The following is a 26633-nucleotide window of genomic DNA, read 5'->3' as shown; positions in this document are numbered from 1 at the left end:
GCCTCCCTTTGCAGGGACATTTCTACAGGGAGCAATTCTTCCCCTGGAAAAGGAAGGGATAGCAGTGCTGGAGGGGGCTGAGCACTTAGCCTGGGGGCTGTGGGGGCACTCGGGAAGGGGGACCCCCACTCCAAAGGGTGCTGGGCAACATGCCGAGCAAGGAGGCTGCTGCTGAAGCAGGGCAGTGCGTGGGAGCACACGGGCTGGGGCAGAGCAGCGAGGGTTGGGCAAACTGTGGGCTGGCAGCCTGGGGAAGCCCGGTGCTCAAAAAGCTGGGGCCTCTTGCCTGGCAGAGCTTTGCTTTGCTTTTGCTTCCTGTCGCACACTTAGAACAAAGGTTCAGAGATTGCCCTGGGTTCGATGCCAGGCCAGGCTGCCAGAGGCAAGCTGCAGTGCTGCTAGCCAGTGCAATGCTGCCTGCTGCTGCCCAAACTCCCTGCCACTGTCCTGCCCCGCTGCTGGCACCATCCTTGTCCCTCTGCATGAAAATACTCCTCGGTCAGCTCTGCGACAAGCTCAGCAGGCAGCACTAGATGGTCCCCACCTCTGTTTTCACATTTCCTCTGCTCAGCTGGGGCCCTGCAGCCTGGCACAAGGTCTCTGCAGCCCCGGCACGTGGCTCAGGGGACAGCCAGGGAGGCTGGTGGCTGCGGCAGCATGGCGTCAGGGGAGCTGCAAGCGCCTGGCCTCCCGCCCCGGACTCCTGCCAAACATCTGCAGCAGGCGGGAGCTGGCTCCCACCCGGCTCTGGTGGAAAAACAACCGAGCAGGAAGGTTCGTGTGAGGGTCAGCCCATCCTGCATGGCTGCTTTTTGAGGTGGGGGACCCCAGTCCTGCAGGGTGCAGCAGCACTGCCCCCGGGCCCCTTGGCTCTGCCATGCAGCCTCCAGCATGGCATGGCACAGCACGCTGGGGACACTGGGGGACATGCCCAGGGTGCCATGGAAGCTCAGTGGCAGAGAGGGAGTCCATTGCTGTGTCTCATTACCTCCTTCCCCATTCCCAACCTCCACCCAGGCTGATTTGGCACTGGGACCAAAGGAGATGGGACTTGGATAAACGGGTCCTTTATTTTTATTTTGGTTTTAGGAAAACTGAGTTCAGGAGTGACTCAGACTTTCACTGCTCGTGGCAGAGATCAAGGACACGTGGAAGAGACACAACCACACTGTGCCACACACCACTGTAACTAGATGTGGGTGGCTGTTGCTGTGGTGGGAAATAGTGGGCAGGGAGCACAGTCCTGAGCAGCCCAGATCAGTCCCAGCTCTGTCGCAGGAGGTGGCTCAAGCCCTGGTCAGGGTCAGAAGTGTGAGCTGTGCTAGGGAGCGCAGCACAGGTCTTTGTTGGCCACAGGATGCAGAGACGTGCAGGCAGCGTGCAGACCAGGAACTGCAGCCCCATGGCCTCAAATCTCCCTAGAGTCTAGGAAGTGGGTGGGGAGGGTCAAACCCCAGATATTGGCTCCTACAGGTTTTGGCAAGGAGCCACCTCGCTCCACTCACAGCCTTATCTGTGAGAATAGACCGGAGCATCCCTGTGGCTGGCCTGGCTCTTGGCATGTTGTGATGGGCTCTGTGCAGTCCCCAGGCAGCGGCTGAGCATCGTGGGGGTTTGCCTGGACCTGGGCAAACACCTTACACTGCTTGGGGTCCAGCCAGGGCAGGGCTAAGCCATTCCCCCAGTAGCATTGCAGGTTTAAAGCTCTGGGAAATGCTGACAGTGACAGAGAGACCCACAGCCCCCCTGCTCCTTGGCTTTTCTGTGCCTGGGAGTTGTACCCAACCCCCAGCCCTCCCACGTCAGCTGAGGCTGCAATTGGAGCCTCACAACATCAGCCTTTCCCAGGACATGGTGTTCCTTCTGGTGAAGAACACGGATTTGGAGATAGCCTCCAGCTTCCTCTTAACCCATGGCCACAGTTCCCTTCCTTGGTGGCATCTCCAGCAGCTGGCTCAGTGACAGCATCGTGGCAGGGCTGACCTTGCTTTCTAGTAAAGGCAAACCTCATGCTGGCACTCATGGTCCCCCCAGGGCTCACCCACTGCCACCCCATACTGTCCTCCACCCCAGGCCAGCCTCCCCCCAAAACCACAGCTGCCCCAGCTCCTCTCTAGTCAGTTAATTCTCCCTCTGAATAATTTTGTTGGGGGATTTCGGGGAATTTACACCTCACCACGGATATTTTCCTTGGAGACAGCCCAGGGTAAATGTTCACATTCCTTGGCTAAGCAAACAGGACCCTGGAAACTCCTGCCCCTGGGGACACCAAGGGCTGAGGGACAGCAGTGCCCTGCCCTTGACCCCAGCAGGGTCACCATGGAGCCACAGTCCACGAGCTGCAGAACGGCCCCTGGCAGGAGGGATCCTCCTCCAGAGCTGCCTCTAGCGGCACCTTCATTTACCGGGCACGAAGGAGAGCAGCAGGATCGACCTTCCCCAGCCCAGCCCGGGCACCCACCCAACCCCAGCCCGGCCCCCCGAGGCTCCTGCTGGGGGGGTTTGATCCCTGCTCCTCGGGTGCCAACACCCCACTTGGGGGGGAAATGTCACCCTGGCTGGGTGACCTGCACAGGATGGGGCACCTCTCCGCCGCCACAGCTCCGTCCCCGGTCCCCTCTCCCACCCTGGCCCCTCTCCATCCCCCGTCACCTCTTTTCCCCCTCCCCCCGATATGTCTCCCCCCACCCTGCGGGTTTAATCCCGGCTCGGGTAACGCGTTGCATAAACCCTCGGCACATGCCGCTGCCCCGTGTCCCCACGGGTGCCCCAGGTGCCCGCCAGGCCGTGGTGCCACCCCCGGGCGGTGTCCGTCCGTGTGTCCGTGTGTCCGTCCCAGAGCCCACACGGTTAACGCGGCCCCGGCCCGGCCCCCCCCCGGCCATTGGCTCCCCCCTCGCAGCCCCGCCGCTATTTCTCGGCCGCCGGGCTCCGAGGTGACAGCGGGCGACAGCGGCGCTCGTCCCGGGCTGTCAGGGGGTGCCGGCACCCCGCACCCCGCTCCCAGCCATGGGGGGCTGCTCCCGCAGCAGCTGGATTTTGCCCCTTTTCTTGGCTGGGCTCGTCCAGCTGGGGCGAAGTGAGGAGAGGGAGAAGGTAAGAGGAGGGGGACACCCCCACGGCGTTTTCTGGGGGGTCTAGGGGCTGTGTGACACCCTGGGGACGCGCCTGTTCCCAAGGCTTTCCGCAGGACTCCCCGGGGCAGCGGTGGGGCACGGTGGCGCCGTGGCCCCCCTCCTTCCCCCTACAATCCCGGTGCCTGGATCACGGGGGGATTTTCTGAGTTCTTGCCAAGCGCCAACAATCGCTGTCCTGGGGTTGGGGACAGAGGGGGACAGAGCCATGTGGTCTCCAAGTGACCTCCCCAGGGGCAGAGCACGGGGGCTTTTTCCCATGCAGTGTCCGGGAGGGTTCCCCCGTGTTTGGAAGGTGTGGAACCCACCGTGTCCCCGAAGCCCAGAGGGCAGGGACACCGTCACCCCCCAGCCAGGCTCCCCACCTCGCCATCGGCACCCCACAGTCCCACGGAGCCCTCATTCCTCGAGCGCAGCCCCTGCGACTTCCCCTCTTGCCAGCTCCCAAAATAGCCCCTCGGTGGCACTTGGCCGAGCCCGGGGACCCTGGTGGGGACAGGAGGTGGGCTCCTCTGGGTTAACCCCTGTGGCCCCCGATGCCGGGGCTGCTCCAGCCCGACCCTTCCCCCGTCCCGCCCGGAATCCCCTGCACCGCCCCTGCCCCCCAGGGGTTCCAGGGGTGCTGAGTCCTGCTCACTGCCCACAAGATTCTGGTGCTGGCTTCCCCTTGCGCTCCGGCTGTTTTGCAGCCGCTCGCCTTCCTGCTGCTCCCAGTTCTGTAAACATTCCCCCAGCTGCAGCCGGACCCGTGTGCACCCGCACGCCCCAAGTCAGCCTGTCCCACCAGATCTTGGCACGCCGGAGCCTTCCTGCTGCCAGCGGCATTCGGGGCAGGGGACACCAGGCTGGCGGCCAGCAGCAGGGCTGGCCCCACTGCCCTGCTGGCCGTGGGGATGGGGAGCAGGGGGGCCGGCAGCCCCCAGCCCGCTCCCACGGGACGCTCCTCGCCCCACAGGTGGACTGCTACCCCACGGTGAATGACACCATCTACAGCTACGGGGCCCTGACCCTCGATGGGGACGAGTACATCCCCTTTGAGAGGTACAAGGGGAAGACAGTGCTCTTCGTCAACGTAGCCACGTACTGAGGCCTGACCCTGCAGTATGTTGGTAAGGGTCCGGGGGCATGGGTGCCTCGGGTTAGGGCAGGGCCCAGGAGTGCGGCCTTTGGCATGTTCCCATGGTCCATTCTGCTTCAGGGAGCTGGGGAAAGGGTTAAATGCCTGCTCCTCAGGGCCCGGCCTGACTGGAATGGTCCCAAGGGACAGAGTGCAGGTGTGGAGGTTGTGCCTGGTCCTCTGCTAACCCACTTCTGCCTCTCCTTGCATGCAGAACTGAATGCACTACAAGATGAGTTGAGAAGCCAGGGGCTGGTGGTCCTCGGCTTCCCCTCCAACCAATTTGGGAAGCAGGAACCTGGCCAGAACTCAGAGATCCTCCCTGCACTTAAGTGAGTACTGTGGTGGGGGCTGTGGGACTCCCCCAGCTCTGCTGGGGTCCCAGCCAGGGTCTGGGAGCGCAGGCTGCAGCTGCTCCTGGCTGTGGCCCCAAATAAGGGGTTTGGGGTCCTGTCACCACCCTCGTGCAAGCACTCAGAGCTGTCCATTGCACATCCTGTTCCCCCGCCTTGTAGGTATGTCCGGCCAGGAGGTGGCTTTGTTCCCAACTTCCAGCTGTTCAAGAAAGGGGACGTGAACGGGGCCAAGGAGCAGAAGATCTTCACCTTCCTGAAGGTGGGTGCTATGGCAAGGGGAGATGAATGGGACACACCCAGCTTGCTTTTTGGAGGGGCAAGGCAGTGATGCACTGGCTCCCCATTGCAGAACGCCTGTCCCCCGGTGGCGGAGGAGTTTGGGAACCCCAACAAGCTCTTCTGGGAGCCTCTGCGGAACCATGACATCAAGTGGAACTTTGAGAAGTTCCTGGTGAGCCCCGAGGGCGTGCCCATCATGCGCTGGTACCATCGCACCAACATCGCTGCCGTCAAGAATCACATCGTGACCTACCTGAGGCAGCGGCAGCAGGGGAAACACGATGAATAGCAGGGCCACTAGAGCCTCGGGCCTCTCCCCAGCTGCTTCCCATTGCACTCCCTCCCCAGATGTTCCCCCGCAGCAGGAATCACGCACTGTCTCCTCCATTGCTCCCGTCTCTGGCACCCCCCAGTCAGGATGCTGGGCTGGGCAACCTCGTGGCAGAGACCTCAGCGATGGCAGTGGGGTACTTCCAATATCCCTGTGTCCCACCTCCACCCCGGTGGTGACATCTCCTGGCCTCCAGCTTGCCTCCTCCTCTCCACCATTGCGGGCAGTGGGAGGATGCAGGGGCTGGCTGTCCCTGGAGCAGGAGACCACCTCTCCATGAAGGCTCGGCCCGAAAGCCCCGGCTGGGGCGGGTCTGGCCTGACCGTGCTGAGCACGGAGCAGCTCTTCAGTGCATTCAGGCTGCCCGTGGTCCTGGCACGGAGATGTGCTGCTCTCCTGGACAGGGGTGGCCAGCCCCTCACCACCCACCATAGAAACACCGAATAAAGGCTTTGTAAATGTGAAGCCCCACTTGTTGGCCAGGGGTAGGAGTGGTAGAGTGGGGGGCACAGTGGGTAGTGTGGCCAGCCTGGGGGAGAAACTGAGAGTTTCCTGACTAGAGAAACTCAGTTTTTCCACAGTAACTGCAAACATGGACTTACCACCACAGCCCAGCATTTGGGCACAGGATGGGGAGCGAGTGAAGAGGACAGGAGGGCAAAAGGGGTTGGGACCAGGGACAACCCCCAGTGAGGAGCTGGAATCTTGTGCCTCCTGGTGTCATACCTGTGACAGCCATGCTTACAGAAACTGGGTTGTGTTTGTTTTTTTCCCCTCCAGACCTATTTCGTGGAGCAAGACTTGCTATGTGCAATGTCAACGACTGTCCCCAAGGCTACTGCGGCAAGGGAAGGCAGAGGGCTTCCCTGCTCTGGCAGGGGTGGAGGCAGAAGAGGGGAGGGTGAGGGGCTGAGCTCAGCACACCGAGTGAGGTGGGGGACACACACTTGGGACAACACATCCTGGGGTGCCCAAGCAAGGGTTGGGGTCCCCTTGCACTCAGTCTGTCCCTATGATTATACCCGAGCACATGGGGACCAACAGCCCTGGAATCCCTCCCTCTCCCCGTCCCCACGCAGAGGCTGCCCCACAGGAGGCAGCTTTCAGGACAAAACCAGAGAGACTCAGCCACACTTCAGTCCTTAAATAAATACGAAGACACCAACCACCCTTGGGCTGGGCCACGGCTGCGGCCAGCACCTGCCTGCGAGTGTGGGGTCTCCCACCACCGGGAGAGTCCCCGCTGTTACCCGCTCCTCCAGGGGCTCTGGATTGGGACAGCTCCTGGGAAACACTGGCTCCTCTTCCCTGGCTCAGGTCTACAGCGATGCCAGGCCTGGCTCCTCGTGGGGAAGGGGATGGCCCCATGCTGGCTGCCACCACGATGGCACCTTTAGTCCCTCCTTCATGATCTCCCTGGGGGAAGGCGCTGCTGAGCCCCCCACGTGCAGCACATGTCCTTGCACAGGCATCGGCCGCCGGAGGAAGCTCCTGGACACACACACACGGGCACACACACACACCCTACTCCTCTTCCACCGGTGCTGGAGCGTGGCCGGTCCTTGGCATTAGGGCAATCCGGGACCTGCCTGTTCTGAAACACAAGAGAGGGGTGGCACAGGGTAAGCACAGCTCTTCATTCTCACACAAGGCCCACAGAAGGGGTGCCAGCCATGGCATGGTTACTACCCCTGAGCACCAACTGCCGTAACTCCACGAGCTGTATGGGCTCAGCCTGACTTTAGGTGCTGTGGGGATGCTGGCAGGGATGCAGCAGGGACCAACCCCATGGCAAAATTGTCCCCTCAGCTGATGAGAGGTGGGGGCTAAGGGAAAATGGCCACTGCCTGGCAAGTTGTGCCCCCATCCCTCCCCCATGTGTTTAGCCAAGTGCCCCAAGTCTCAGGGTGAAGGATGGGCACCCCTGTCAGGGAGGGTCTGAGCCTTACCCAAGTCCTTGGGGACTGGTTTCACCCCAGCCACTGGTTGGGTGTTCTGGCTGTGAGCCATGGCACAGGGCGGGCGCCAGGGGTACTCGGGCTGCAGGAGGAGGTGGAACAGAGACAGGGAATTACCTGGATGTGAATCATGAGGCTACACTCTGTGACTGACTGACAGTGTGAGGAGGAGAAGGAAGGGGAAGAAAGGGACTGAGCAGTCACGTGCCAATAGGACACAGGTGCTCAGCTCCCTGCTCTGGGACTCGGTGGTCTTGGAGGGCAGCGAGTCCCAGACCCACCCACGTCCCCCTCTGCTCCCCCTCCTGCGGGCACAGGTGGAGTCTCACCGGGGGAAAATGGTGGAAGTTCTGTCCTTGAGTGTGCTCGCCCGGCACGGCCGGCGGGTACCGGATCTGCTGCCACTCGTCGTAGCCGTGGTACATGGGGTGAGCCATGGGGGGGCTGTACTGGTACTGGTACATGGGGCAGGCTGGGCCCAGCGGCCCCGGCCCTGGCTCGGGGTGCAGCCTCTCTCCAGAAGCCTGCAAGGAGCCAAGACAGATGCTGGGGAGATCTCAATGGCAGCCCACCACCACCCCCACCAGCCTGCAACCCCCAGCCCCTCTGCCCAAAGAGGGCTTCCTCCCATCCCTACCTGTTTATGCTGTTTCAGCAGCTTCTTCAGCTTCTCCTTCTCCTCCTTCTCCCTCTGGCAGTCGTCCTTGGAGGCTCGCAGCTGGGAGGAAGAGGGGTTAGTGCAGAGCCCACCCTGCCACCTCCCATCTTCACGGGTTAGGGTTGCTGAGGGAATGCCTGCACCAGTCTCCCCCAATTCCCCAGGAGGGGTGCAGAAAGAGGAGATTAATGAAAGGAGATGCTCTGGCAGTGACAAGCAGCAGCAAAAACACCCCTCTGGCTCTCCTGCTCTCCTCCAGCCTCTACTCTTAGGTATGTACAGGGACTGTGACACGGGGCTAGCATTTCCCAAGACACATGAGGTTGACACAGGGCTCCCAGAGTGCTGCCAGTAGCACCCAGCGCTGCTCACCTGGTTGTTGGAGAGGACCAACTGCTTCTGCAGCTTTTCCAGCTGCTGCTTCAGCTCTTCCTTCTCCTCATTCATCCTCTCCCTGTCACTTCGTTCCCGCTGGAAGTCTTCCTCAAAAATTTTCACCTGGCAGGAAGGAAGAATGTGGGTGCACCTGGCTGAGGGCAGACACCTCCCCTAAGCAACACCAACACTGTGCTGCCATCCTTGAGCCCAGCAGCCATTCCAAGCCCCAGGCATATGGCCCATGGCTGTGGTCCTTTCAGATGAATGCCTGGAGGATGCTGAGCTGTGTCCCCAACCTCCACCACCCCAGCACTGCCACCTGCCCGGCTGCTATTGGCACACAGGGCTCTTTGCAGTGGAGATTCAGGACATGCATTCCCTTGCCCGTCCCCAATGGCTCCATGTCCTGCCCTACCTGCTGCTTGAGTAGCTCGTTCTGGGTCAGCAGCTCCTGCTGTGGCAGCTTCCCTGCCGGCTCCATGGCAAAGATGGGTGGTGGAGAGGCTTGGACATTCAGGGCCTCTTCTAGTGCCTACAGAGGAAGAGCAGGGAGCAGGGTCAGAGCAATTCAGTGCTCATGACGGCACTGGAGGAACCCAGGCAAGTGCCCAGAGTGGAAGTGGGTATAACTGGGCAGGGCCAAGAGGGACAACAGACCCTTCTTGAACCCCCCTTCCTTGAAGCCCAGAGGGATGCGGTGGGCCTGACACAAGTCTCTGCCTGGGCAAGAGTGGGTTATCAGGGTCAGTTTTGGATTTGAGAGAGGTGAAGAGACTGGAGAACATTAAAGACATTTTGCAGTGAGGGGCTGTGCCCTGGCCCCCACCTTGTTCAGTCTTTGGATCTCCTTTTCCTGGTATTCCCGCTGCCTGGTGACCGGAGCCAGCTGCTCCTGCAGGAACCGCATCCTCTGCTGCAGGTCCCTCACCTCCATGGCCAGCCTCTCCTTCTCTGCCTGCAGGACCCAGGGTTGGGGGCGATCAGCCAGGGCAGGGCAACAGGGCTGGCAGCTCCCTGCCACCCTTCCCAAGGGACTTGCCTCCTCTGTTTCAATCCGGGACTTGGCCAAGAGCAGCTTGCGGTCAAAATCCCGTTGCTTTTGCTCCCGCTCTGACTCCAGCTCGGTCACTGCCCTGCGGGCCTCAGCCAGCTCCTGGTGTAGATCCGTGACCTGCCGGGAAGGAATGGGGGTGTTGGCCTGGAAGGACCCACAATGGGGGCAAGGAGGCACAGGCAGCCCCCAAACCTCCCTACACCGCCTCCTCTGAGCCCCCACAGCCAGCACCCAGCAGGAATGTGTCCCCTAAGCACCCAGCCCTGAGTACCCAGCCCTACCTTCTGCTCATACTTCTGCTTCATGGAGCGGAAATGCTGATCCCACTGTTTATTCACCTCCAGCAGCTGCAGGGAGAGAGGGATGGCTGAACAGGAGCCCAAACCCTGCTATGAACCAGCTATGGTGGTCCCCAGCAGAATCCTGTCATGAAAGCACTTTGGGGACCAGCTGGATGGAGGTCCCAGCTCCAGCAGTGCTTCCCTGCAGCTCTGAAGCCCTGCCCCAGTCTCAGTGCCATCCCAGCCCTGTGCCCCCTCTGCCCGCTCCCCGCCTCCTTAGTGGTGCCTCCCTCCCAGCCTGGTCCTCACCTCCCTGCGCTGGTGCTCCAGGATCTTCACCTTCTTTTCCTTGGCCTCCAGCTCTTCTCTGCCCGGCGCCTTCTCCACCATGGCCCCGCTCTGCTGGACGCGCACGGGGGGCACCCTCAGGGCTTTTGTGGAGGCTGTGCCCAAGGCCGGCTAAACTCGAGCCAGTTCCCCTCCCACTGCCTCCCCCATCCCCCTGAGACCCTGAGTAATCCTGCTGGTCATACTGGGACAAACTGGGGGCTCAATTAAAATGAGGCCATCTTTGCTGATGTGTCAGCAGGCTCCCTGCCTCCTTCCCAGCCCTCTCCAAAGAGATGCTGCCGCCTCACCTGTTCAGCGACTTCCCTCTTCCCGCTGTCCTGGCTGCTGAGCGTCACCATCCTCCGGAGCTCCTGGTTCTCACACCTGCGGGCAGGAAGAGATGGGTCAGCAGGAAGCAGCTTCCAGGGCAGCCCTGTCCCCATCCACACAGCCCACCCTCACCTGAGCTTCTCCAGAGCCTGGTTTCTCTGCTCCAGGTCATGTTCCAGCTTGGTGCGCAGCTCCTTGTTCTCACTGTGCAGCGTCTCACACAGCGTCTGGAGGGTGAACACTGGCAGCGTGAGGACCACGGCCAGCCCTTGGCCACCCATGCCTCCCACCAAGCCATGCTAAGGAGGTGGGTGTCCACCTCGGGATAGGCAGGAGGGGTTTGGTGGGAAAAAACAGGAGCGGGGAAATCTCCATGAAGAGCCAGGCCAGCCCTCACTCACCTGCAGGAACGATGTTCTCTGCTCGTTCTTGTGCACCTTGGAGGCCAAGCGCTTGAGCTCAGAGGCCATGTAGCCCATGCGCACAAAGACCTGGTCCTTGCTGGCCTCCTTGGCACAGCCACTCAGCGTGTTCTCCAGTTGCTGCAGCTGGGGCAGCAGGTTGGCTTCCTCGTTCGGTGCCTGCTCCAAGTCCTGGGAATGTGGAGGGGATCAGGTGTGGTCAGACCAGTTAAAGGAGAATCGTAAAGTTCCTCTTGGGGCAGATCAACTTCACGTCCCATCCGTGGCAGTGGTTGGGAGCTGGGCCAGCACCAAGACACTCTGCAGCACCTCTCAGTATGCTGAAAAACTGTGTCAGCTTTGCAAAGGTCTGATTCCCAGCTGCTGGGTATGGCACACCGTGTCCTCAGGTGGAGGAGGACGTGGCAGCAGCTCATGGATTCCCTGTGCCCCTTGGCAGTCTGAGCAGAACACACTCTCAAATTGCTGACAGCAATGGAGGCATCTCCACTCTTGGTCTCTTCTCCACCTGAGCTCTTCCCATCTGCACCAAGACTAAATATCCCTGCTCCCGAGATTGTCCTCTCTATGAACACCCTGGTCTGTGCTGGAAGGGGTGGTGGTCTTACCCCAACTCCCATGCTCTCCGTCCACCTGTCCTGTTTCCGTGCTCCCTGCTGCTGTGGCACGCCAGGGACCAGGAACCCGAGCCCTTTGACAGGTGACAGCCAAGTGGCTGGGAAAGTCCAGGTCAGGGCACACCCACCAGTGTCAGGGTGTACCCTGCCCATGGGGAGTGTCCCCAGGAGGTTTATGCTCCTCTGGTGTGGTTGGTTAACTCCTCCATAGCCTAGGACGTGCCGCTGGCACAACAGCTGGCATACATGGCTCTGCTGGGAGGAGTTGGGGAAGTCCTGGCACACCTACACCTGCTCTGCTCCCAGCCCTGCTGACTCACCTGCTGCCTCTGAGAATGTCCCAGATTGCACGACAGAACAGCTCAGTGTGTCCCCAGCACCCTGACCCCAGAGTTTACAGCCCCAAACCTACTGTGGGAGGGGGTGTGCGGGGCACAAAACAGCCAGCTCCTCCCACCCATGTCTGCTGCCAAGGGAGGGCAGTGAGGACTCAAGCTGGCTGTGAGCACAGGACCTGGACTTCGCTCAGGAACTAGCAGCTGGTGGCCAAGCAGATCCCATTCCATTCTCCATCACCTCATGGCTGTGCCCCAGGAGTGTCCAGTAAGACTCAACTCCTCCAAGAGCCTCTCTGGCCCATGTGAACAGGGATGTGCAGTGAGAGCATGCCCTCTTACTGGTACTATGTGGTGCCAGCTGATGTTCATTCTCCTTGGGCTCCCCATTCCTTTCACCCCTCCATTCCAGCACACAAAAAACCAGAGCAGGACAGGATGGGGCAATGACAATTCAGGTGGCAGCAAATGGAGCACAGAGGTGTTTTGGCTAGGGCAGACCCTGTCAGCAATTAAAGGGCTTGGAGGCCTGGTCCTTCCACCCAGTGTGGGCACCAGCTGAATATGAGAGCATCACTGACAGCTCCTTGGGTTGTCACTGTCATCTGCAGACATTGGCATCCCCATCTGGCTGGGGCTGCTCCACTGGCCCCAGGCCCAGCCAGGCCAGATATGTTTGGGGGAAGACATTTGCCCAGTTTATCCCTCCTCTGTGGTTTGCCCAAGGGCTGCCTTGACATGGGTCAGCCAGCCCTGCTGGTGCCTGCCTGGGCACAGAACTGCAGCCCTACACACCCTCAGACCTCTGACACTGGCTCGACTCCCCACTTGCCAACAGCAAGTCCTGCGGGGCCACTCACCGCTCTCCTGCCCTCCTGGGGAAACCCCTGCGCTTCGATGGCAACGATCTCAAACTCTGAGGAGGATCCCTGCAGGGGGAGGCAGCCAGGTCAGAGCTCCCCAGGGAATGGCAGCCCAAGGTGCCCACCACACAAAGAGACGGAGCACCACGAGTACAGCAGGGGAGCTGAACCCGTTCCTTTCAGGTTCATCCCCATTTCTAAAGGCTAAAGCCTGCCTCCTTTTGCTTTAATTAGATGGACAGTGCCTCCCTCTCCAGCCACGCCAGCAGCAGCTTCCACATTCAGCAGACTCACAGTGGGAGGTGATTTCTGTGCTTCCAGGTCCGGCTGGGCACTGCCCGGGGCTGCCCGTGTGAAGCTGGGGTCGGGGCCGACGGCTGCGGAGAGGGGAGAGACGCAGCCATGAGCCTTTTGGAGAGCAGAGCCTCTCTCCAGCTGGCACAGGGATGCAGACAGCAGACCCCTGCAAGGTCAAGCACTGATGGATGATTTCTACCCCCACCTACGGCGATGGGACAGAGACCTCCTTTTAGAAGGAAGGATGGCAGTGGTTTGATACATTCCAGAGATGACACGACTTCATTAAAGTCTCTTGCACAGCCTTTCCCTTCCCCCACGCTCAGGATTCTGAGCCATCAGGTTATTCCTCCCCCAGGAGCCTCACATCTCTTACCTCCGGTTTCCACCAAGTCCTCCAAGGAAGATGATCCAATCAGCATTTTGTTGTCCTTCACAAGGTCCTCTGCCTTCTGCCGCAGCTTGGATGCCTCCACATGGGACTCCTCCAGAAGCTCCCCTGTTGTAGGCAACAGAAAGATGCTCAGCCTCCTTCCCCGAGGGCCTGTCCTGCTGTAGCCCCATCCACCAGCACCAAAAACCCTGTCTGGCTGGAGCAGTGACCAGAATAGTCCTCCTTCATCTGGAAACAACTATTCTGGGATAAATCCAACAGCAAAGCTGGATCAGTGGCTCACTGGTTTCCGAAATCCTCATGCTGACACATAGAGGACTGGTTACAGGAGGCAGAAAGCACCTCTGTGGCTCTCAGAGGTCTCCTCTGCTTCCCAGAGGAGACAGATTTAAGCCTGGGTGGTGGACTTACAGGTCCAACCTTCCCACTCTGGGGTCTGACATGAACAGTGCAATCCTCCCCCGATGAGAGGGAGCTGCTGTCACACCAGAGAGTCCCTGTCCCAGGTAAGGGCATGGTGACACAACGGAATCACGAGACAGGTGGAAATTCGGCTGCAGAAGCAGGACTCAAAGGAGGAAGCTGGCTCATGAGACAGAAAGCAAAACTGGGGGCGGGAGCGGGGGAAGGCTGACAAGGAGAAGAAAGAGGGTGGCACAACTCAGCTGGAACATTTCAACATTGGCATGTTCCTGCTGCCGCAGGGAGCACTCAACATCAGGTTCCTTGAGAAACACCTGGGAAAAGCCCTTGGCCCAACAGGGCTTGCAGGAGGTGGGGATTTTTATCAAAAGCAGAACAGATCCCAGCACCTAATAACTCCAAGGAGCTGTCCTTGCTCCACCACTTGTTTTCTCTTTCCAGCCATTTATTCCACCATAAAACACCGCAGGAGTTCAGCAAAATTCTTGCGCCCTCTGCATTGCCACGTGAAAAAGCTCAGACATCCTGCTCAACCCTCCAGGACAGGGAGAGCTTTGCTGCTGCCCCAGTGCCAAGACCCCCAGCTTCTACCAGCACCCTTCCTCAACCAAGCAAGAAACCCCTGGCTCTGTGGGCACAGGCTGGGCTGCTCCCAAGGCAAATCTCATCCCCCTGGCACGCAGCAGTTACCGATAGACTTGATCCCTTGCATCTTCTCCTTCAGCCGGGCGTTCTCCTCCACCAGCCGCTCCAAGGCCGTGGATCCATTCTCCTCTGAGCCCCCACCGGGGTCATAGATATGATAGGGTCCTCTCCCTTCCATGCCTGCTGTTCAGTCGCCTACCTCCCAGCCAGGCATCCCTGCAAGGCAATGGAGCACGGTGTCACCCTCCTCTGGCTCCAGACGGTGCCACAGTCCCCTGCTCCCAAGCGTGCGGGGGTCTAGGGTGCTGTGCTGGTGCCTCACTGCTCGCCAGCCAGCCAACAAGTGACCCAGGTGAAGGCACTTCCCCCTCCAGCCCTGCTTGGGGCGAACGTGTCGGGGTGACTCACGGCCATGAGAACTGTCACACGAGGAGGCATCACCAGCATCCCCACTTGGGGCTGGCTCTCACCCGTGAAGGGCACTGGAGTCACAGAGAACGCTGCAACCCCTGGAGAGACGGAGACGCGGCCCAGGAGCAAACCCGGGCACTGTCACCAGGGCATCCTGTCAACATATGCTACTTCTGGGGTGCATAAAGGCTTGCGAGGGGCTGTTTGGGGAGGGGCAGCATCTGCAACTCCAAAAGCCTTAACCAGCAGCTGGGGGGAAGTTTGGGCTGTATTGGGGGATGAGCCCCAGGAGCCAGGCAGGGATTCACTCTGTCCTTCTGCTCAGCCAGAAAAACTGTCTGCCAGAAGTACAGCTTCCTGAATTGGGGACAGGAAACATCTGGGCATGTGCCCGGCTGAGAGCAAAGCCCAAGGAGACAAAACACCCACAAGCAGTATGCTAATTGCTTTTACAATTCCTTGCACTTTCTGGTGGCCTAAGGCCTTCCCTTTGCTGAAGTCTGGCCTGGGGACAGCTGGCAGGATCCTGGTTCCAGGTCTCACCCATCTCCTGGGGGGATAAAGCAGCAGCTGTGAATCACAGCACAACTTCTCAGAACTCTGCCCCCTGATGCCAGCTTGTTCCATGGAGCAGAGCAGCTGCTGAGAAGGTCCTGGTGCCAGCTGAAGCTGGGATGCTCCCTGGGGGCACAACAGGAGCACAGCCCAGAGTGCTCTTCTGCCAGCCAAGACAGCTGGTGAGCAGGATGGGGCTGAGAGGAGGCATTCAGAAAGGGGAAGGGGGTAGCCTGTACCCGAAACTGTCTCAACCTCAGACTAATGCTTATGCCATGAGCGATGCAGGCTGATCTCCAGCTTGGATTGACCTGCCTGCCAGGGAGCGGCAGGGACTTTCCAGATGACAGCTGCCACCTGGCAGCATCCACAACTGGAGCAGCAATTAGCACCTGCCTCAGCGACAGGGAATCAGGCCTGACCTCAGCAGCACTCTGCTTCTGGGGGATGCATTGGGGTGTCTCATCACCCTCCTGCTCTGTGGGTGCTGCCAAGCCCCCCATGGGGAGCCAGTGACCTCGTCCCAAGCAGCTGGAACTGCCCAACTGTGGTGGTGTGGGGTGAGCTGAGGAGAGGCTATTCCTGGAGCCCAGAGCAACTGACAGGAAGCTGTGGAAGAACCAGGGCCACTTCCGAGCTGTGAGTCCCAGCGATGGCAGCACTGTCACAGCCAGTCTTAAAGAGAGGGCAGGTTTGGATTAGGTACTAAGGAGAGATTCTTTACTGTGAGGGTGTGAGGCACCAGAACAGGGTGCCCAGAGCAGCTGTGGATGCCCCATCCCTGGAAGTGATCAAGGCCAGGTTGGATGAGCCCAGCACGCAGCCCAGTGGGACCCTCGAAGCTGGGAAATGCCATCACCTGTGGCCACACTACCTGCCTGGCCAGCCTGGCACAGGATGGGGATGGTGTCACAGGCTGGCTGGGGACCTGAGCCTGCTTCTCACTGCTGTCCAGTCATCACACCCACCCTTCAGTGACCATCTTGTGGGGCATCTGCATCCTGCACTGGGATGAGCAGGTGTGTGTCAGGGAAGGTAGGGAGAGGAGGAAGAAGAGGGAAGAGCTGCCCTATCCTGCAGTACCATCTCCCCATGTGGCTTGGAAGCAGCCTGAAATACCAGTCCTCATTCTCTTAATGCCAGACCCCAAACCTGGAGGTTTTCTGCCTTGTCCCATAGCACATGGGAGGTACCTGTCCCCTGCGCACCCCTGCAGGAATCCCTCAGCGTCCTGCTGCACTGACCACCCTGCCAAACAGCAGAGCTCACTCACAGTGATCCCATATTCTCACAGATGGATGGAGCCACTGCAAGCCTCTGCTATTCCCTATTCTCAAGATTCTATCAAGAGCTTTTCTACTCAAGGTCTGTACCCTACCAGCGAGATTGTAGCAAAGGGACCACAGGAGCTGTTTTCACACAACAGCTGGGGAGAGGAACTGGACTATCTCCAGCTGACGGAAGCGCAGACCAGCCGCAAATTCACCAGCAAACAATAGCCAGCAAGAGGGAAAGAGGGAGGGGTTTCCACAGCATTCCAGACCATCACTGGGGACAGGGTGGGTTTTCCTGGAGTGGAGGCACAGTCCAATTTCTGCAAAGTGCCGCTGAAACAGAGAGGCCACCCTGGGGACCAGAGACCAAGTCACTGACCCCACGGATCAGTCTTGGTTTGTTGTGTTTTTTGGGTTTTTTTTTTCCTTAAGAGTTCTGACAGGTGAGACTCACAGTGAAAAATCTCATTTCAATAAAAACACACAGGGAGGAGAGAGGGGGCCATACACCAGCACCTAACAGTGGTTAGATACACAAAGAAAACAGGGACTACAACCAACGCCAGCAGAAACCACCAAACCACCAGAAAGCACTTCCCTCTTTGCCCGTCAACAGTTCCTAAGATGATCTGACAGTATTTCACAGCCCTGAGGACCAGGCTCAGACCGTGGCTGCCCGTCTGCAGCTCACTGGCCCCATGCCCAGCCGCTGTCAGAGACTGCCAGACGGGCACCCGTGGGCGTTGCTGGTTCCATGTGGGACACCGAGACCTTTGGGTAGCAAATTTTTATGGCAACTCAGCAAAAGCAGAGAATGAGAGTGTGAGCAGGCAGGGGAGGCTCACGGGCAAAGATGAAAGCAGAGTGGTGTTTAAATAGCTGTGTTGTGGCTTGGGAGTGAGCTGGAGCTGTCACTGCTGTCACCCAGAACAACACACACCGCTGCCACAGCCATCACTGTACCAGCCATGCAGAAGGATGTGATTCCTGCTTCAAAATCACTGAACGCTGAAGATACCCAGGCTTAGGATGCGAAGCCTGTGCAGGAGGGGGCTGGCACTGCTGAGGGTTTGCTCTGGGCACTGAACCCAGGGTGGGGAGCAGCCTTCCAGAGCTGCAGGCTTGGCAGCCCTTCAATTCTTACCCTGTGATGGCCCAGCCCTAAGGAGAAGGGGGTTTTCCTTACTCCAGTGCACAACATTCACAGGAAGCCTCCTCCGCACCAGGATCACAGAAGGTAAAAGCAAATCCCTGCAGGCTGCCAGAATAATTTTCCCATGACTGGGGCTGCTGGGTCCCCGGCATGCCTCCTTAGAGGGAAAGCAAAAGCCACTCAGACAGACACCATGGAATGATTTTTTTGTTTGTTCGTTTGATCATTTTACTGGAAAACACTGCAGCCCCCAGACTGGATTTCTTCTACAGGGCTCCAGCAGCTTCTCAAAAAAGGGACAACAATTCCTGGACTGATGGACTGGTCTCATTTGCAGGAAAGTGAAGTAGAGATAGCCTTAGGAGGCAGCAATAATGAGACTTTTTGGGCACTGCAGTCCACTGAGCTGGGAGTAATAAAAGAAGAGGAAAGCAGGCATTGCGAGGCTCAGGTCTCAAAGGGAAAGGTCTGAACCTCCACTTGCAGTGTGTTCCTTTCCAGCCAGTTTAGCCACAAAGAGAGGGTGGGAGAGGCAAGAGCCCTACCCAAAACACAGCAGGTATTAAAGATGTCCCCCAGCAAGAAAGCCCACCCTCGCCTGAAAAAAATCCACCTCCCGAAGAGACTTCACAAAACAACCTGCTTCTGATGAGGCTGCTCACAAAGAAAATAAAGCATTTCCCTGAGCCTGCCAGGTTTACAAACACAGGTAAACCATGCACAGCTGCAGAGCTCCTTGGGATGGGCCCAAGCTTCAGTGCAGGCAGGACAAGCAGCCAGGCACGGTGCTGGTGCTCTAGTGGCAGCACGGGGGGCGGATTTATGCGAGACCCCGTCTTCTGCTGCAAAGACATCTGCCTCATCCTGCCTGCTCCACTCCTCCCTGCAGGGCTCAGCAGCAGCATGGCTGCTTGTGACAGCGCTCCAAAGCACAACAAGGCACAGCCACCCCTTTCCTTGTAGCCTTTTCCTCGCTTCCAAGCTACTCCTGTCCAACTTGGTGTGCTTCAGCTGGCAACATCCAAGCCGGCAGCAGACAGCAGCACCACAAAGCTACACCAGCCAAGTAAGAGCTGCTGCTTTAAAACAAAATCTGCAATGCCACAAGAGTAGATGGTTCTGTTTCCTCCACCCAAGGGAGTTTTGTACCAGCTGCTGGCAAGCAACAACCCATGGCCCTGTGCTAAATAGGTCTGCCTGGTGTAGGCTGGGCCGAAAGGGCGTCGTGGGATTTCTTGCAGAGCCAGGAACAATGCCAAAGGCAGCAAAAAGGCTCTCCTGTTTTCTTCTTGCTTACTTCACTTCACCACGGAGACAGCTCTCAAGGACGTGCCTGTTTGGAACCTTCCTGTCTCCAGAACTCATCCCAGTGCCCAAAGTCCAGTCTCCGGAACGCTTCAGCTGACAGCGCTCTCCATGAAATGTGCACTCCAAAAGAGCTTGTGCCAGCAGAACAGCCCCCATTCCCCCAAATGGCGGGAATAACCCACCCAAGTGATGGGAATGACCCACCCAAGTGATGGGAATGACCCACCCAAGTGATGGGAATGACCAGCTCAAGGGAAAAGGCTGCATTTGGCTTCTTGATACAGGGGGCAACCTGTGTGCCAGGGACACAGGAATAGGATAGCCAGATCTCTGAGAGGATGCAGACCCTCACGAGTCCCATCTGGAGCTATTCTCACCTAAAAGCAGCAGTGACAGGCAGCATCTTTTATATTTTTTTCTCTCTGCCCTCCGTGAGGGTCTTAGCCTGGAACTGAGAGAGGGAAAAGGGAGAGACAAGCTGTGCCTCCCTCCCAAAAGAGGAGGATGCTGCCATCCCTGCTCCAGCTATTCCAGACGCTGGATCAGCATCCGACGTGGACACACACACGGTTGGACCAGAGGTAAAGAGCCAAAGGGAAAGGACAACAGCACGGACAGGAGGGTCCTTGAGCCCCCCGCGGGGGCCCTGCCCGGGGGAGATCGCACACCAGGGGCAGTCGGGAGGCAGATGCGTGGGCCCGGGGAAACGCCGGGGTTGTGCAAGGCGGGCCGAGGGAGGAGCGGGGCAGCACCGCCCGGGGGGCTGCGGGACCCCCACCCGCACCCCGCCGAGCCTCCTCCTCTGCCCCCGGGCACCGCCGGGAACACCGACACCCAGCCTGTCCCCCGCGGGGGGCGGCGGCAGCCCCCGCCCTGGCCGGGAGAGGGGAAACTGAGGCACGGCACGGTTACCGCGACAGCCCGCGACACCGGGCGGCTCCGGGACGAGTCCCCGGGGGACGGCGCGGCCCTGGCCCCCTGCGGGGTCTCACCCCGACCACCCGAGCGGCCCGAGAGACCGGGAACCGGCCAGATACGGGCAACGCGCAGCCCCGATCCCGGCAGTTCCCTCCGGCCCGGGCCCCTTCGCTGGGGCGGCGCGACCCCGGTGCCCGGTAAGACCCCGGTGCCCCGGGCAGGGATCCTGTCCGCGAGGGCGGCCGCAGCGCTCCGAGCTCACCTGCCGTGCGCCCCACGGCGGGGCCGCCGCCGGGATCGGGATCGGGGTCGGGGTCGGGATCGGGATGGGGGTCGCGGTCCGGGCCCCTCCGCTCCGCCACCAGCACCGGGGCTGGTTCCGCCCCCGGGAAATTCCCAGCCTGACGGACAGGCGGAGCAGCCAATCGCCGCGCGGCGGGGGCTATAAAGGGGCGGGCGGGGAGACGAGGGGAAGGCGCCCGTCATGGCGGAGCCGCCGTCGCCGGCTTTGTATCCCGTGGGGTCCCTGGGGCTGCGCGGATGTCTCGCCCGGCTTTGAGGGGCGGCATCAGCCGGCCTGCGCCTTCTTCCTGCGGGAGGTTGCGCTGGTAGGGGAGCGGTGACGCCGAGCCCTGCAGCGGCTCCCCCGGCTTGTGCAGACACAAAATGGCGGGGCCGAGGGGGGCTCCCCGCGTACCCCCGGCGTGGAGGAGCAGCGGCTGAGGGGAGGCTGCGCTGGAGCTCTCTGGCGGCCTCGGCCCCGCCAAGGAGGAGGGTGGTGCTGCCGGCCGGCCGAGGCTGACGTTCCTCTGAGGCGGGGAGAATTCCCCACCGAGCCTCCAGGTTAATGATAAAGGGGGAAATTCCACCCTCTAACCGGAGCGTGCATTCCAGGGATCCTTTTCCTCCGTGCTGCTGCTGGAATCGCGCCGTGGTGAACCACTGAAATCAGCCAGAGGAGCACCAAGCACAGGGAACACCTGGGTTCACTCTGCTCTTTGGGACTCGCTCAACAGCTGCCTGATTTTCTTTCTTCTGTTGGTTTTGCCACAAAGAGAAGGCCATGGGTTTTTATTAAATATATGTGTAAATAAAAGCAACGAACCAGAAATGAAGAAATCCCGCTATAAGCAGCTGTGCTGCTCTTTGCCCGTACTCCAGAAGTGTCCTCCTTAGGTGGCCTGGTGCTGGGTTCATCAGGGTCCTTCACTGGAGATCCAGCTGTTTCCAGCTGCCCCAGTCCTGGCTTCTCACTCAGCTGTATTCACACAGCTCCACCACTTCTTGGGAATTTGATGTTTTGGGTCGTAAAAATTAAAACCCCAGAAACTCCTTTTCCTGACTGTCCTTCCCTGGCGGCAGGACATCACCCTGGCCTGGCTGGGTTATGAGAGCGCAGCACTGGTGGGACTCTGGTGTGTTGTTTGTGCTCGTGTCTGAAGTCTCAGCTGAAGATGAGACAGCAGGACCCCACACATGCCCAATATCTTCCCTTTTGTTCCCTGAAAGTCTTGTTTTACCCCAATGAAAGGCCCAGTGCTGTTCTGTAAACCCTCAGAAAACCTGTCTTCAAAGCTAAATGTAGTTCCACAGAACCAGAAAACACCTCATTTATAAATTAATGCCTCAGCCTGCATAAAAAGAACGAAACCCTGCTTATTTCTGTGAGGAGCAAAAGGAGTGGTTTGGTTTTGCAGCGCCCCAAAAGCTGCCTGCCTCCCCCTCGCTCCATCCCAGGCACTCTCACACCGAAAAAATCATCGCACTACTCACCAGGCTGGGTCCCGGAGGGGCTGGGGGGAAGTCAGAGCCCTTCAGAGCAGGAGCTCTGTGCCTGCAATCCCCCAGTTGCAGGAAGGCTGGCCCAGCTGAGCTTACTTTTAGGCATGGAGAAGGGGAATTCCCCATGATGGAGGTCCCAGACAGCCTCTGTGTGGTTTTGATAGGGAGCCAGGCACCACTTAAAGGGCTCTCCTGTGCCGTTCCTCCCAGGGGCCCGTCATGTCAGGTATTAGTCAGCAAAAAGAGGAGGGGGGGAGCTGTCGTGGAGGCTGTGATTCACTTTTGGACAACTGGAGAGCCTTGTTACATCATTTTCCTTGCCTGGTTTCTGGGCAACTTCACTGGGATTGCAAACATATGCTTTTCCTTAGAGAAACTGCTGCATCTGGCAAGAGGCATTGTTGTTCCATCTCATCCTTGTTCCTGTCTGGAAGCAGAACAGGATGCATCTTCTTGGGGGAGCAGGGAAGAGCTGTGTCTGTTGATGGAGGTGTATAGGTGATGGTTTTCCTGGGTTGCGGAGAATCCCTGGAAACCATCCACCAGGAGAACTGGTGGTCAGCACCAAGGCTGGAGCCAGCTGGTGCTGGAAGAAACACCAAGGCTTTAAATGTTTCTGTTTTATAGAGGCTGATTCCAGCTCCCCAGCTCCTTGCCAGGAGGTATGGTTGTACCTGGTAAGGTGTTTGGTCTACACTTGCCAGATGTGAACTGCAAAGCCTGAAGAGGGCCCGGCTTTAGTCCATCTGGTTTGGATGGCAGGAGCGTGAGTGCTGGGCAGGAGGGTGAGAAGCTGTGGGTCTGGGGTCTGCCTGCATGTGGGAACCAGTGGTTGGCACGCCCTCACTCCGTGCCTCTCCACCTCTCTAGCCAGCTGCTCTTTGTGTTTTTACTTGAAGTTGCCAGCTCAGGCTGGCCCAAACACCAGCATGAATTTCACTATGAAAATGAAAGGCTTTTGGTCCTGCTGGTCCTTCCTCATTCCTTTGGTCCCACCACGCTCTCAGGGGAGAAAACTCTCCTGATGGTAGCTGTGGTTTATGAGCACGCCTGTGTGGCTGTGAGGGTGTGTTCACAGCTGACACGTTGACACACTAGGGGTTTTTTTTTTTGGCATAGAGAGTTGGGTTCAGCACCTTCAGTTGCAGCTTACTTATGTGAACGTGCCCTGATTGCTGCTGTGCTGTGGAAAATGGCTGAGGAGCACAGGCTGTGGATGGGGGGTGGTGGAATTCCCCTGTCCTCAGGTCCTGCTTGTCTCCGATCAGGCCTGACTTCCTTCAAGTTGGTCCCACTCCGGAGTGAGCAGGGTGGGCCCAGTGGTGTGGATTCAAAGTGGCATTGGCTCAACAGCTCTTATTGCCCAAAACCGCCCCCTGCCCTCTGTGCTGCTGGGCAAACGGTGCTCACTTGAACCCTGATGGGGCAATGGGGCCAGCCAGGGACCTGGCTGTCATGGATGGCTGTGCCTGGAGCTGGCCCTGGAGCAAGGTGGGAGCGAAGCAGGCAGCAGATGCAGCTGGCTTGGCACAGCATTCCAGGGCCACTCGTGGGCTCAGCTGTGCAGGGGGCTGCTGATGGATCCCTCTTGGCATCAACAGCTGGGACCTGCTGTTTGTGCCGTGCCGCTCGGATACATCCCAGTGCTCCGGCAGCGAAAGGAAGCAGAAGGCCAAGAGTGACGCTGTGAGAGTGGGGAGGAAGCTTTGGCTGCAGGAGGGGATTTCCAGAACATTGTGATCTGCTGCTTATGCAAATCAGAAACTCAAATTAACCTGGCAGGATGGGAGGGCTCTGGGATGGAGGGCACGGGAGAAGCAGGGGAGGGAGCCTGGGATAGGCGGCTGCTGGGAGGGCAGAAGGGAGTGTGGAAGGGATCAAGATAGGAGAAAAGGGAGGTATTGGGGAGCATTCCTGCTCCACCAAGCCTCTGCTGTACCCTCCCTTCACAGGGGGTTGGATCACACCGTGGCTTTCCAGGGATGCTGGGCTGCGCTCACTTTGCTGGGTTTACCCTCTCACTGAAGGAGGGCTCCCTTCTTCCTCTACGTCTGGCATGTGAGGCTGGACTCAGTGTCACCCATTTCACAGGAGATCACCAGCTCCTGCCCTCCTTGCCCTTCTCCAGAGTCAGCAGGGGATGGGTTGTGGTGGGACCTGGTGCCGTCTCATACTGGGGTCAAAACCTGTGGGAACCAGGTCTGCAATTGCTCAGAGGATTTCCTTGCATGCCTTAAGCTTTGAATCATTTGGAGTCTCAATGTACAAAAGCAGCAATGGCACAGAGGGGATTTTCCCCTCTTCCTCTCTCCCCAGGCCGTGCCTCACCCAGTTGCAATGCCTGAGAACAGGGCTCAGCAGCAGTCATCGTGTCCTGTAGGGCTGCCCCAGAGATATGGGAATGGTCCTGGAGAGCTCAGCTGTTTCCTCAGCCCCAGCTTGCCACTTCCCAAGACTGAAGGCTGGGTTTCTCCCCTCAGAGGAAGGGGAGGACGGCAGGTGGGATGGAGGTGGCTCGAATTGTGTTAGGGATTAAGACCAACATCCCATCTGCGTTTGTGGCTCCTCCTCTCCAGGGCCTGGCAGCAGAGAGGATCTGCAGTGGCTGACTCAGAGCAGAGGTCCGGCCCTCTCTGCGCAGCAAACCCCAGGCTCCTGGGGTTTTCTGGGTGTTGCAACCTATGAAATCTGGCCTTGGCTTTGCCTGGAAGTGAGCCCTTGCCCCCGACATTGCTGGTTAACAAGCAAAGTGTAAATCCCAGACTCTTCCCTGCAGTAGCCCTGAGAGATGAAGTGTGGATGGGCCAGCACAAACCTGCCTCCAGCCCTTACCCTGCTCACAGCCTTGCTAATTTTTCCCCCTTCCTTTCCTAGCCTTCCTTGAAATGCTCACCTCCCCGTTGATCACAGAGGTTAGGCATGAGATTTGTCACTGACTGCTCTCAGGTTGGGTGGGTTGGAGCCAGCGGAGGGAGCAGAGGTGTTCCTGGACAGTGGTACTAGAAGTGTATTTTCTCTGGAGATTGGGGTGCTAGAGGGGTAGAAGCTGCTTAATGAGTGAGTCCCAGAGGCCATGCTAGTGCTTCCCAAGGTCCCGTCGCCCTCTTGGCATTGCCTTAGGATAGGCTGCTCTGCTGAGCTCAGGCCAGTTTGTGGTTCTTTGTAGGGCAGACCCAACCCCAGCATGGGGCAGGTGCTGAAATAAGCTGTGCCCAAATGTGGTACTGACTGTGCCTAGTGTTTGCAGCAATTAAAATACCACCTCCTGTTTTCTACTCTAGCTGAAGCAGCAGCTGCTGCAGGAGGTTGATTACTATGGCACTGGGGCAAGACAGAGGCTTCTTGGCAGCAGGACTTTTCCAGAGGAGGGAGTTGCTCAAGGAGGAAACCCCATCTCACTCTCCCTTCCTATCCCCAAACATTGTGTGACTCTGCTATCTTGTCTGCATTGCAGGAGCAGCATGCAGCAGGTGCCAGAGAAATTCCTGGCCTTGGGACCAGTGTGCTCTGGTCAGCCAGTCTTCCTGGTGGTGGCATCACCCTGAGCTGGGCCGGGGACTGGCCCTGAGGGGCTGACTTGTGGTCCTGTGCCACTCCAAGACATCCAGGCTGTGGGTGGTGAAATCCCTGGCCATTGGCGGACAGCAATCATGGTACAGCGAGAAAATTCACCGGAGCGTTTACACCTGCGCCCAGGGAACACCTCTCCCCATACAAACCCCTCGAGTGTCTGTGTTGGCAACAAGAATGGAGCAGATGGTGGCTCACGTGTCGTGGCCCTGTGCTAATGCTGAGCAGGGTTTCCCCCTGCTCTGGAGGAACAGGGCTCCAATGCCCTAAATCTGGCTCTCCCAGGGGTGATGGGCTGTCACCTAAGCCTCAAAACTTCCTTGGGCCTTCCTCACTCCTGAGCCCTGTTCCCAGCTGCAGGGAGGTGGCCGGCTCTGCTCCCTGCAGTCTCTGTGCCACCTTTGTCTCCAGAAAGTGCTGCAATGCTCGGAGCTGCCATGTGGAGCAGGAAGAGACTGGCAGATGAAGATGGGGGGTTACATCCTCCCTTCAAAACAACTTCTGCAGCTGCTCAGAGTCTTTGCAGCAGGTTCCTGGCCAAGCAGGTGACCCGTAGGCTGCTGCAGGCGTGGGGTATGTTGAGTCTCTCAGATACGGTCTGGACACTGATGCCCAATCCTACTTACACACAAGGGCTAGACAGAGGAACCCAAATCTCTGTGGGGAGTATGGGGAGGGTGAAAAAGCTTGGACCGGACTGTTTTCTCCCAAGAAAGGTTATTTTGTTACAAGGGGATGTTTTACAGGAAGGCAACAAGGGAATTTTTAGTGGGATAATACCCAGCTGAGTTGTTTCAGCTTCCCTGGTTTGTCTCTACATGTTGCTGCTTCTTGACCTCAGCTGGTTTTGAAGTGTTGTAATAATACTGTGTTATTATTCCTAACAGTGCTTTGATATTTTGAAGGTGAAGCTTTCCTCACCCAGCTGTTCTGAGGAAGACTAGGGTATTCACATCTTTTTGTTCTGACTTGGAAACAATTGAAAGTGCTGGAATTTCCCGCTTTTGGAAATTCCAGTTCTTTTCTCCTGAGTGTTGGGGGAAGTGCAAACAGACTGTTTGGGGGTGTAGCCTCTATGGCATGTGCCTCTCGACTGCTTCTTCAGCAGCTTGAAAGCACAGGAAACCGCGTGCGAGGACGGGTGGATGCCATCAGGTCTGATTTGTATCTCTGGTTTATGAAAGCATCATCCACACAATGGCACGAACCCTGCCGGGGATTTTCAGAGGCATGAAGTGAAGCCCTTGGTGAAGTCCCTGCACCGCTGCCAGCCCTACGTGCATTTTCAGCCCCTTTCTCAGCAGAAGCATTGCTCGGAGAGGTTTTGTGGTGTCTTCAGGGCCCTCCCTGGAGCTGGGGCTGGGATCTTAGCTGAGTTTGCCTACGGGAGCAAGGAGACACCAAGGCTTCTCAGTCCCACCCAAACCTGCCCCAGTAAGTCAACTGCTCTTGCCCCAGGG

The 26633-nt window shown here is 58.6% G+C and overlaps 2 protein-coding genes across 5 annotated transcripts; one reads left to right on the top strand and one right to left on the bottom strand.

Moving 5' to 3' along the window:
* The first annotated feature begins 2915 nt into the window (after positions 1–2915).
* Positions 2916–5682, top strand: GPX3 (glutathione peroxidase 3). The gene is made up of 5 exons (XM_040078055.2): positions 2916–3096; positions 4090–4243; positions 4466–4583; positions 4767–4866; positions 4957–5682. The coding sequence occupies exons 1-5, from the start codon at positions 3010–3012 to the stop codon at positions 5173–5175; spliced, it is 678 nt and encodes a 225-aa protein (XP_039933989.1). The 5' UTR covers positions 2916–3009; the 3' UTR covers positions 5176–5682.
* A 664-nt stretch (positions 5683–6346) lies between these two features.
* Positions 6347–20219, bottom strand: TNIP1 (TNFAIP3 interacting protein 1). 4 transcript variants are annotated; one of them, XM_058422471.1, is made up of 18 exons: positions 20084–20219; positions 14248–14418; positions 13117–13239; positions 12738–12820; positions 12441–12509; positions 10608–10799; positions 10339–10433; positions 10185–10260; positions 9856–9948; positions 9547–9612; positions 9247–9382; positions 9038–9162; positions 8627–8743; positions 8206–8331; positions 7813–7893; positions 7505–7699; positions 7167–7257; positions 6347–6811 (listed from the first exon to the last, which is right to left on the bottom strand). In XM_058422471.1, the coding sequence occupies exons 2-18, from the start codon at positions 14378–14380 to the stop codon at positions 6786–6788; spliced, it is 1827 nt and encodes a 608-aa protein (XP_058278454.1). In that variant the 5' UTR covers positions 14381–14418; positions 20084–20219; the 3' UTR covers positions 6347–6785. The 4 variants fall into 4 exon arrangements, with proteins under 4 accessions (XP_058278454.1, XP_058278455.1, XP_058278457.1 ...); XM_058422472.1 differs by having other exon boundaries at positions 9856–9945; positions 20084–20215; XM_058422474.1 differs by lacking the exon at positions 9856–9948 and having other exon boundaries at positions 20084–20215.
* Positions 20220–26633: the final 6414 nt, after the last annotated feature.

Source organism: Hirundo rustica, chromosome 14, assembly GCF_015227805.2.
Source record: "Hirundo rustica isolate bHirRus1 chromosome 14, bHirRus1.pri.v3, whole genome shotgun sequence".
In the NCBI taxonomy this organism is placed as follows: domain Eukaryota; kingdom Metazoa; phylum Chordata; class Aves; order Passeriformes; family Hirundinidae; genus Hirundo; species Hirundo rustica.
This window is presented reverse-complemented; position numbering and strand designations above follow the sequence as displayed.

Excerpts from the sequence above, each read along its gene's own strand:
- TNIP1 (XM_058422471.1), bottom strand. The coding sequence starts at position 14,380 with ATGGAAGGGAGAGGACCCTATCATATCTATGACCCCGGTGGGGGCTCA. Across the intron at positions 10,261-10,338 it reads CAGGCTCTGGAGAAGCTCAG|GTGTGAGAACCAGGAGCTCC; the intron begins GTGAGGGTGGGC and ends TCCTGCCCGCAG. Across the intron at positions 8,744-9,037 it reads AGATCCAAAGACTGAACAAG|GCACTAGAAGAGGCCCTGAA; the intron begins GTGGGGGCCAGG and ends CTTCCTCTGTAG.